At 33.7% G+C, this 12,416-nt stretch overlaps 1 protein-coding gene across 3 annotated transcripts in view; it reads left to right on the forward strand.

Moving 5' to 3' along the window:
- Positions 1 to 12,416, forward strand: part of STXBP5 (syntaxin binding protein 5) — a 193,493-nt gene that overhangs the window by 173,870 nt on the left and 7,207 nt on the right. For all 3 annotated transcript variants that reach the window (XM_015137165.3, XM_015137166.3, XM_015137167.3), the window contains 2 exons: positions 2,507 to 2,618; positions 11,618 to 11,838. In XM_015137165.3, coding sequence (XP_014992651.1) covers positions 2,507 to 2,618; positions 11,618 to 11,838 — 333 coding nt within the window. The remainder of the gene's footprint in view (positions 1 to 2,506; positions 2,619 to 11,617; positions 11,839 to 12,416) is intronic.

The raw sequence follows: 12,416 nt of genomic DNA on the forward strand, positions 1-12,416 counted from the left end.
TCTGTTTTAGATTTCACCAACATTTACTAGCATTAACATGAATCATTCTGAATAGTAGATTTACTTATAATCAAAATCCTTATTTAAATAGAAGTGAAAAAAATACCTATACATATTATTTTATGTACTTCCCAAAACCTTTATACTAAGACTGCAGATAATCTAGACTCTAAGAAACACTGAATTTTCAACTCCTTTTAAAGATGTCTGTTCATAATATTAACCTGTGGATAAATGACTTGGGTATTTTCTAATTGGTTTCATCTCTATGTGATCTTTCTACTTCTGTACATATACTATTGATGTCTACTCCTGGCACTTTATATGCTCATTATCTTTAATGCTAATAATATTCCTGAGAGGCAGTTATCATTATCTCCCCCTTTTAAAGTTGAAGAAGCCATTTCTTTGACAGACTAATTTGACTAAGAGTCTTCTGCTAGTAAAAGGCAGAAATTGAGAATCAAATCCAGATCCATCTGGTTCCAAAGTTTGTAATCATTCTACTTCAGAGAATATAATGAGTTTAATCTAGTGTTTTTATATTTCTTACTTTACCTTTGTAAAATTGTAAGCTCATTAAACACCAAATAAGAAGTACAAACCATAATTCTAAAATGAGGTAAAATTTTTTTAAAAGCATGCCTTTAAACTATCACTGTTTTCATGTCATATTCTTCTTTTGATTAAGCATGAGACACCCAAATGATAGCTATGTTGCTGTTATTGATTTTTTTTGCATTATAACGATTTAATACATATAGTTTAAATTAGAATGTGTGAAATACAGTTTTTAAAAGATTTAAAATATGCCTAAAATTTCCTTTGTTATAGAGTTTAATATAAATTTCAATATAATAATAGATATCAGTATATTCTATAGTGGGTTTTAACAAGTTTGATTTATTGAATTCAGAAAGTGTTTTATTCTAGGTTTACTACACTTTATAGAAATCCAGAGGAAAGAAAATAAAACCGTGAGGACTTCAGTCCACTTCAGCCTTATAAATAAAACTGTTGTGTAGTGTTAATAGTTATCTCCTCCCATTTGCAATCTGGGTGGAGGGATAACATTAATATGGATATGTCTAAAAGAAAACCTAAACATCCTTTACCAGCCTTCTTAGCCCAGCCCTAAGGAAAAAACCATGAAAAATACATACTTTTATTCCAACTATAATGATGTAATAATACCAGAGTATAGCAGAACTCCTATATAAATGTTGCTACCATCCTTTTCTGCCCATGCTGGAGTGCAGTGGTGCAATCTTGGCACACTGCAACCTCCGCCTCCCAGGTTCAAGCGATTCTCCTGCCTCAGCCTCCTAAGTAGCTGGGATTACAGACACACGCTGCCACGCCCTACTTATTTTTGTATGCTTAGTAGAGACAGTCTTTCACCATGTTGGTCAGGCTGGTCTCGAACTCCTGACCTTGTGATCCGCCCACCTCGGCCTCCGAACGTGCTGGGATTACATGTGTGAGCCACCGCACCCTGCCGCTACCATCCTTTTCTTAGAAAAATCTTCTTTCCTCTTTATGTATTGTCAACAAAACCGGTAACATGTCAGCAATCTTACTTTTCTTCTGACTTTTACCATTTCTGTGCTCTGAAAAATAGTGACAGTAATTTCAGAAAAATCTGATGACGTACAAGGAAGAGTTCCCATCTCTCTGCCAGATTTCTGAAATTTCAGGTGTATGTTGGCATAATTCTCTTCCTAACATGTGTTTATGAGAGAAAAAGTTGGTGTCTAAATTACAAATTTTCTGACTCAGCTAAAGGTTATAATTCCAAAACTATATATCATCATTATTACACTGGACTTTTATACTTGCTATTAAAAAGTCTTTCTGGCGGGGCATGTTGGCTCACGCTTGTACAGCACTTTGGGAGGCCAAGGCGAGTGGATCACTTGAGGCCAGGAGTTCAAGACCAGCCTGGCCAACATGGCGCAAAACCTGACTCTACAAAATACAATAATTACCCGGGCATGGTGGCGTGTGCCTGCAATCCCAGCTACTCGATGGCTGAGGCATAAGAATCACTTGAACCCCAGAGGCAGAAGCTGCAAGTGAGCCAAGATCGTTCCACTGCACTCCAGCCTGAGTGACAGAGTGAGACTGTCTCAAAAAAAAAAAAAGTCTTTCTAATGTAATTATTAATCCTATTATCAATTCATACGAGTTATATGAAAATGTCATCTTAAAGATTAGAATCTCCTGACACTCTTAAGCAAAAATACTGTTTGCCTCAAATGCAAACAAAGAAAGTGATCTAGTGAAAGGGGCAAGCAGCAAATAAGTCATATTTTAGTTTTAGAAACTTGGTGTTGGAATAAATCAGCATGTTCTGTATCCGATCATAGGACGTGTGCTCATTAATAGTGAATCTCAATAGGTAATGTTCTAAGCTTAAGTTAAAAGAGTTTACAGTGATACTTTTGTTAATTATAGTTCAGATTCCCTGAAATTTTAACAGTTACAATTTGTTTTAATTTTAAAGGAAATGTTGGGTGAACTCTTCACTCCTGTAGAAACACCTGAAGCACCAAACAGGGGATTCTTTAAAGGCTTATTTGGAGGTGGTGCACAGTCTCTTGACAGAGAAGAATTATGTAAGTTGATTTATTTAATTCGGATAATATATCTATAAAACAGAAACAAGCCATACGAATTTTTTATACCTGTAAATTATGTGCACTTTTTTCTCTTTGTCACAATTACTATTTCCACGTTTTAACAAAATACATAAAATTATTTTCTGTTATTCTATCCCAAATCAGGGAACTATTTTACTCAAGGAACCAAAATCAGAACAACTTCCGATACTAAAAAGTAATATTCACAACTTTAAGTAAATAATTTAGAAAGTACTTACTTTATTTTCATTAAATGCGATGTTGTTTTAATGCTATGATTTTCTTTAACTGATAACCTTAACTTTGAAAAGTTTTTACTTTAACATTTAATCTATCTTTCAAAACCTCTAAAAACTATTCTAGTTCATTTAACCTTCGTAATAAAAGAAACCTTCTGGTTCATTTAGTACCTTCCACGTAGTTCATAAAAGTAAACAGTTTGTCCTTGAATGAACTAATGAATCAGTGAATGCTTAACCTTTCTTATAAACAGCAGCTATTATCTATCCTTTGAGTTTTTTTCTTTTTTGCTAAAATATTTAGAATTGTTGTTTCATGTTTGTTTGACTAATTAGAAAAACTGTAACATTAAATAGCAGTAAGTAGCAGTGCAATGAATTTTTTTTTAACTTACCCAGAAGATTGCTCTATAGTTTTATTTCAGCTTTAAAAATGAAGACTGCTTAAGTCAGTGGGGACTGATAATTTGGAATAAAATTCTTACTGAGGAAAATTTATAAAGTTATATAAGACTTAGAAAACGTATTTCTAAAATTTGTTAAAAACATCAAGGAAGTAATCGTACAGTAAGGAATTTTCAAGAACAGTATCCATGGGGAAAGAAGCCCAGAGCAGAGAGCCTGGCAACTTGGGGCACTTTGACTCTGCAGTGCTTTGCTAATGAGGCTGAGGTACTAAGCTGTGCTAGGGCTAGCAAGATGGGCTCCCCAGCCTGGCAAGAGTGGGGACCCTGAAATAACTCCTGCTATTTGCAAAGACACCAAAGGACTATGAGAGTAAGGGTGAACTGCGAATAAACTGCCCACGTCCACCTGCCACGTACACACACATGACTTTAAGCTCAGCTTCAAATATCTGGTTGGCCTGTGACATCTTCAGTGTTAATTGTTAATTAAGATTTTTCCAGACTGCTAGAGTCCCTAGCTCCTGGCAGAAGCAAATGAAAAAAATGATCTCAAAAAGAATATAGTGTATTCCGAGTCCTCGAATTATCTCTGCAAATAATTTTTCAAATATGTAGTCATAGATAACCAGGAACATAGATGACCAGAAACCAGTTACAGATAACCAGGAACACTAGGAGTCAACAGCATGATTAATAAAACAGAAAAGGCAGAAGGATAGGCACTTCACATGTTGGAATTTTCAGACACAGACTATAAAATAATTATTCGTAGTTATTGTGTTTAAGAGGATAAATATCATGCCTGAACATTGTTTCAGGTAACTGAAAACTGTAAAAGTCAATAGCAGTAGATGTGAAAAAACCCAGAATGAAATTCTAGACCTGAAATATTCAAAAACTAAAATTAAAAATCCAATAGATAGGCTTAACTACAAATTAGACAAAAGTGAAGAAAGAATTATGTAACTTAAAGATAGGTTAGGAGAAATCATCCAAAATACAGGACAAAGAAACAAACAAAATAAAACATGTAGGAGAGGATTAAAAAATGAAGTTGCTATGAGAAGATCTAACATATGTTTAGACCTTCTCAAGAAGGAAATAGGACTGCAAAGAAGAATATATATATATATATATATGAATGAAATAAGTCAGAAAACTTTTTAGAATTGATACATGATAGGGATCCACAAATTCGAGAAGCCTAATTAATTCCAGTGATGTTGTTAAAAATTTTCAATTAGCTAATCTCATTAAAATATTGTACACCAGAGACCAAGAGAAAATCTTTAATGTAGCTAGAGAAAAATTATAGATATTTTTTAACAAATAGAGACTGATACATGACTTCTCAACAGCCAAAGATAGTAAGATGATCCTCTGTATATTGACAGAAAATTATATTGATTCTATTTAATCCATAATTCTATACACAAAAATTCTTTAAGAATGAGACATTTTTAGACAAATAAGTAAACCTCGTCGTCACACTAAAGGGAGTTCTAAAGGGTACACATCAGATAAAAGGAAAATAATCTTGGATGGGATGTCAGAGACACACAGTGATTTGGAACGAAAGTGATATGTGCATAAATATAATTAATATAATCTTTATAAACTGCAAAATAAAGGTGTATGGCATATGTATGTATACACACATACACAAACAACAACATGGCCCAAAAATATGTCATAACATTAAGGAGTTTAGAAAGAGTAAATGGATTTAAGGTGATCTGAGATTCTTGAATTTTTTGGGAAACTTGTAAAAAGTGTTCATTGGTATTGATAAGTTAAGGATGCATGTAATTTATAGGATAACCTGTAAAACTTAGAAAAATAGAACATAACTTCCAGATGAATAGCAGATAAATCACAGTCATTCTAAAACAAAGCAAAAAAAGAGAGAATACAAAACAGGTGGGATAAACATAGTACCTAAAGCATGGTAGGTTTAACTTAAATATAAATAATGGTAGTAAATGTAGGCAGAATAAATGTTTCAGCTAAAAGACAAAAATTTTTAGACTAAATTTGAAAAGAAAAGAAAGCTGGTGCCGAGGCTCATACCTGCAATCCTGGCACTTTGGAAAGCTTAGCCGGGAGGGTTGCTTGAGACCAGGAGTTTGAGACCAGCCTGGACAACATAACAAGCCCCTGTCTCTACAAAAAATTTAAAAATTTAGTGGTGGTATGCACCTGTAGACCCACTTACTCATGAAGCTGAGGCAGGAGGATCACTTGAGCCCAGGAGTTTGAGGCTATAATGAGCCGTGATCACACTACTGTTGTCCCAGCCTGAGTGACAGGGCAAGAGCCTGTCTCTAAAAATACATTAATTAATTAATTAAATAGAAAGAAATGTACATTGTTTATGGGGACACATATAAAACATAAGGTCACAAAAAGGTTGAAATTTAAAAAGATGGAAAAGCATAAACACAAATGAAGAATCAGCTGGTATAACTGTATTAATATAAGAAAAATTAGACATTAAGGCATTTGAATACACCTACTATTTTGACTTCAAAATATATAAAAACAAATATTGACATAACTAATAGAAGAAACAGTTTCTCAATCATCGTAAGAAGTTCTAAATATAGATTTAATAACAGTTATATCAATTAATAAATCTCAGAGAATTAAAATAACTTCAGTGTATACAATTTGATCACAGTGCAATTATGCTTGTAATCAATAACAAAGTTTAAATCCTCATGTTTGAAAACAAAGAAATATACTTTGGATAACCCTTGTGTCAATGAATTTATGACCATTGGTATGTAACTGAAGTAATAATTAAGAGTGAAAATTTTAATCTTAAATACATATTAGTATTTGAAAAAGAAAACGTGAAAATGAGTGAACTCAGCATTCATCTCAAAAAGTTAGAAAAACAGCAAAATAAACCAAATAAAAAAGATTACGGTATTAATGAAATAGTAAAATGCAATACAAAAATTAGCAAAGCTGTCTTAGTTAAGGCTGCTATGTCAACATACCATAGACTGGATGGCTTTTGAACAACAGAAGCTTATTTCTTACAGCTCTGGAGGTTGGAAGTTTGAGACCAAGGTGCCAGCAGGATTGAGTTGTTTGGGGGCCCTATTCCTGGCTTGCAGACAGCCTTCTGGCTGCATTCTCACCTGGGGGAAAGAGAGCAAGCTACCTCTCTGGCCTCTTTTTAAGGGCTTTAATCCCATTGATGAGGACAGTACCCTTATTACCTCCCAGAGGTCCCATTCTGACATTACGTTAGGGAAGGATTTCAACATATGACTGGGTGGGGAGGGGGCACAACTGTTCAGTGCATAACAAAAGCCGAAGTTGATTCTCTGAGAGTCTAATAAAAATGATAAACCTCTTGTGAAACCGAGCACAAAAAAAGAAATGCATAAGAAGATGCTATTAGGAAAAAAAAAAAAAAAAAAAAAAAAGGAATGACACTGAAGTTAAAAATAAGAGAATGTAACGTGTAACTTTATTTTTCATGGAATTGTATAAATTACAACAACGAAAATGGACAAAAAGATAAAAACCCTAATAGTACTATAACTATCAGACATTGAAACCATCATTTTAAACCTTTCTACAAGTAAACTTCTGGTACAAATTGGACTTCACTAATACTTCTCCCAAATATTTAGGGAAAAAATAACTTAACTCTCACACAAACTTCCAAAAGATAGGAAAAAATAGGTACACTCATCAGCTCATTTTATGAGGCTAACACAACCTTGATACCAAAAACCAGAATAGTATTAGAAAGGAAAAAACAAAGGCAAAAATCATTTATAGATAGAAAATTTGAAATAAAATATTAAGATAGCAAATAATATGTAATGAAGATAATATACCAAGACCAAGTTTGGTTTATACCAGGAATTCAAAGTTGATTTGTCATTTAAAATTTCAGTAGCAATTCCTGATAGAGACTCCTAGAAACTAAATTGCAAATGTCACTCTTAATGTAGGAATATTAAATATTAAAAACTTTCCCTTTGAAATTAGGAATGACACATAATGCCCACTATTAACACATACATTCAGCATTCTTTTCAAGTCCCTAGAGGGTATGGAAAGGGAAGAAAAAATGAAGTACTATAATAGAAAACAGAAAACAAAACAGTCATTTGCAAATGATTGATATGATGACATATTTAGAAGAACCAAAAGAATCTATAGCTAAATTGTTAGAAATAACAGAGGTTACCAAACTTACTAGATGTAATCATATACAAAAATAAAATTTAATTTATATTAACAATCATAAAAGATGAAATGTTTAAAATTACTCTTTGTATTAGTTTTCTGTTGCTGCTATAACAAATTACCACAAAATTACTAGCTTAAAAGAACCCAAATGTATTATCTTACAATTCCATAGGTTAGAAATCAACACAGGTCTTATGGGTGTTCCCAGGGCTGTGTTTCTTGTTTGAGGTTTCAGGGGAGAATGCATTTCCTTGCCTTTTTTAGCTTCTAGAGACCATCCACTTTCCTTGGCTTCTGGTCCCATTGTCAGTATTCAAGGCCAACAACCTTGCATATCTCTATTTTTCTGAAAGCCACATCTCTTTCTGCCCACAACAGAAAAAAAAAAACCTCTTTGCTTTAATTTTAAGGACCCATGTGATTAGGTTAGGCTCACCTAGATAATGCAAGATGAACTCTATGTCTGGGTCCTTAGTCATATCTGCATGGCATAATCACAGGTTCCAGGGATTAGAATGTAGCCATCTGTGGGGGAAGGGAGACATTACTCTGCCTATCACCCATAGTGTTTCTTTTAATTCAGTACTTAGAAATAAATCTTAACAGAACATGTTCAGAATCTCCATGGGAAAAATAGAAAATTAGAAAACTTTGTTGAGAGAAGTTAAAGATTCAAACAAATGAATGAGTATACCATGTTCATGGAATGGAAGATTCAATAAAAGATACCAATGCTCTCAAAACTGGTGTGTGTATGTATATATACACATATACAGTTAATGCAGTTCTAATCAAAATCCTTCCAAAAATGTATATCTAATTATCTCAAAACTGATGTGTGTATGTATATATACACATATACAGTTAATGCAGTTCTAATCAAAATCCTTCCAAAAATGTATAGCTAATTATAAGTTTTATATGCATATTCAAAGAGCTCTTACCACTTCTATTTTACATAGGAAAGGAGGCTCTACCCAGGGAAATTGGGCAAGAAAAGCAAGTAAGAGGCATGCAAATTGGAATGGAAGAAGTAAAACTGTCTCTATTTGCAGATGTAATCTTATCTATAGAAAATCCTAAGGAATCCACACAAAAATAATTATAGCTAATAAACAGTTTCAGCAAGGTTGCAGGATACAAGATCAATATAGAAAATGAATTGCATTTCTATACACAAGCAATGACTAATTCATAAATGAAATTAACAGTTTCATTTATAGTAGTATCAAAAAGATAAACCAGTTAGAAATAATTTAACCAAAGAAGTATAAGACATATGCAGTAAAAACTTCAAAATATCATTTTGAGAAACCAAGATGTAAGTCAGTGGACCAACATCTCACGTTCATGAATTAGAAGACTTAACATTGTTAAGATGGCAGTATCCACAAATTGATCTACACATTTAGCACAATTCCTATCAAAATCATATCTTTTTTTTTTCAGAAAGCAATAAGCTGTTCTTAAAATTCAAATGAAAATTCAAAGAATTCAAAATAGCCACACACACACACACACACACACATACAAATATTGAAAAAGAAAAATGCTGGAGGGACTAAAACATTCTATTTTCAAAACTTACTACAAAGCTATAGTCATCAAGACAGTGTGGTACTGCCATAAAGATAAATAAAGTTGAGAGTCCAGAAATAAGCTCATACATTTATGGTCAATTGATTTTTTAAAAGGATGCCAAGAAAATTATGTGGCCAAAGAATGGTCTTTTCAATAAGTGATGTTGGAATAACTAGATAGTCACCTGCAAAAAAAAAAAAAAAAAAACGATGTTGGGCCCCAGCTTCACGCCACACACAAAAATTAACTCAAAATGGCTCAAAGATCTCAATATAAGAGCTAAAACTGTAAGTCTTAGAAGAAAACAGGTATAAATTTGCATAACCATGGATTAGGCAGTGGTTTCTAAGATATGACACCTAAATCACAAGCAACCAAAGGAAAAAAAATATTGATTGGAATTTATCAAAATTTAAAACTTTGTGCTTCAAAGAATACTATCAAGAAAGTGAAAAGATGATCCAAAGAATGCGATGAATTATCTGCAAATCACATACCTGTTATCAGATTAGGTCTAGTGTCCAGAATATATTAAGAACTCTTAAAACTCAATGATAAGAAGACAAATAGATCAATTTTTAGGTGGATCTGTGTAATAGTCTATTCTGATGCTACTAATAAAGACATACCCAAGACTAAGTAATTTATAAAGAAAAAGACATTTAATAAACTCACAGTTCCATATGGCTGGTGAGGCCTCACAAACATGGTGGAAGGCCAAGGAGGAGCAAAGGCACATCTTACATGGCAGCAGGCAAGAGAGCATGTGCAGGGGAGCTGCCCTTTATAAAAGCATAAGACCTGATCTTGTGAGACTTACTCTCATGAGAACAGCATGGGAAAACCTGCCCCCATGATTCAGTTACCTCCCACTGGGTCTTTCCCATGACACATGGGGATTATGGGAGCTACAATTCAAAATGAGATTTGGGTGGGGACACAGCCAAACCATATCAACTTCAATAGATATTTATCCAAAGAAAATATACAAATGACAAATGAATGCATGAAAAGATCTTCAACATCATTTGTCATTAGGGAAATGCAAGTCAAATCCACAATGTGATACCACTTCACACTTACTAGGATGGATGTCATCAAAAAGATTCACAATAACAAATGTTGGCAAGAATGTGGAGATATTGGAACCCTCATATATTATTGGTCAAAATGTAAAATGATGCACCCTCTTTGGTAAACTCTGATGGTTCCTTAAAAAACTAAACATACAGTTATCACATCACCCAGCTATCCTATGCCTAGGCATATACCCAAGAAAATTGAAAACATGCATTTACCCAAATATTTGTATAACTGTTCATAGTAGCTTTATTCATAATAGCCAAAAAGTAGAAACAACCCAGATGTCCATCAGCTGATGAATGAATAAGCAAAATATACTTTATCCATAAAATGATATGTTATTCAGCCATAATAAGGGATGAAGTACTGATGCATGATACAGCATCAATAACCTTTGACATTACTCTCAGTGAAAGAAGCCAGCTCAAAAGGCCACCTATTGTATGAATCCATTTAAATGAAATACTCAGAATAGGCAAATTTATAGAGACAGAGAGTAGATTAGTGATTGCCAAGAACTGCAAAGAGTGGGAATGGAAAGTGGCTGCTAACAGGCCTGGAGCTTCTTTTGCAGTGATGAGATGCTCTGGAATTCATTAGTGGTGATGGTGATTCACAGCCTTGCGAATAAAGTAAAAATCACCAATGTATTCACTTTAAAGGAGCAAATGTGGTATATGAGTTATATTTAAAGAAAAAGGAAAGAAAGAAATGTAAGCTGAGGAACCAGGAAACTTGGGGTTAGCCTTTAAAGAATTTAAGACTTTTACAGTGATCTAAGTGTTAGGTTAAAAAAAATCTGGATAGCAAAAGGAAAGAAAAGAGTGAATCCCAAGATCTTTTGAAGGAATAATGTGATCCATTTGGTAAGTGACAAGATAAATGGAGAAAAAGAAAAGAATATAGCATGCCTATAATTTTTGGAGACTGAAATAGACTACTAAATAAATTATTTAATTATCTTTACTTCTGAGCCTAAGCATAGTATATTTTTAAGTAAGAGGAAGTGTGGAGTAAATAAACATAATCAAATCTGTATATTTAAATTTAAATCTGTATATTTGAAGCTAAATATCTTTATCTTTCATTTTTTGCATACAAAAGAGCAGTTTTTGCCATTATATAAATTGGTATCAATATACCTATTATGTGTTTCATTAAATATTTACCAGCTCCTTTTTTGCATAAGTCCTGCTGTATGAACTAGTATAGAGTATTTAATGTACATTGTGTTTTTTCATGTTTGAAAAAGTATCTAAAAATTATTAAACCAATATTAAACCAACAAAAGAAAGCATGTATTAAGCGTATTTCACTTTATAATTTTATTTCAATTATATTACCACTCAATCCAAAAATTGTATTTTAATGCTATCATGTAGTAGGATTTTATATTAGTAAAATTTTCATGTTTTGAGTTACACTTTCATTTATCAAATGTGTTCAGTTGGAGAATCGTCCTCGGGAAAGGCTTCAAGGAGCCTTGCACAGCATATTCCTGGCCCTGGTGGCATTGAAGGTGTGAAAGGGGCAGCCTCTGGAGTTGTCGGTGAATTAGCACGAGCCAGGTTGGCACTAGATGAAAGAGGACAGAAACTTGGCGATCTGGAAGAAAGAACTGCGGCCATGTTATCAAGTGCAGAGTCATTTTCTAAACATGCTCATGAGGTATGACTCTCAAACAGATATTTGAACAAAAAGCCCTAGATAAAGCAAGTGTGAATGTTATTTTATTTTTATAGCTATTCTACACACATGAATTTGCATATATTCATTGTACAATGGCAAATTCCTAATTTTTGCCACCAGAGGGAACCATACAGGAATGTAGCTCCAATAGCCTTTGGTTTCTTACTATAAGATTATAAATTTTGAAGGAACCTGCCCACCTTCAGGGTTTTGGTAAGAAAGCTAGCAGCTTTGCAACTACAACTATTCCTTAAGGAATGCAATACCAATATTAATTTTTATTTATTTTTATTTATTTATTTATTTATTTTGAGACGGAGTCTCACTCTGTTGCCCAGGCTTGAGTGCAGTGGTGTGATCTCGGCTCACTGCAAACTCCACCTTCTGGGTTCACCTCATTCTCCCTGAGCCTCCCGAGTAGCTGGGACTACAGGCGCCCGCCACCACGCCCAGTTAATTTTTTTTATTTTTAGTAGAGATGGGGTTTCACCGTGTTAGCCAGGGTAGTCTCCGTGTTAGCCTTGGCCTCCCAAAGTGCTGAGATTACAAACGTGAAC

Source organism: Macaca mulatta, chromosome 4 (assembly GCF_049350105.2).
Source record: "Macaca mulatta isolate MMU2019108-1 chromosome 4, T2T-MMU8v2.0, whole genome shotgun sequence".
NCBI classification, from domain to species: domain Eukaryota; kingdom Metazoa; phylum Chordata; class Mammalia; order Primates; family Cercopithecidae; genus Macaca; species Macaca mulatta.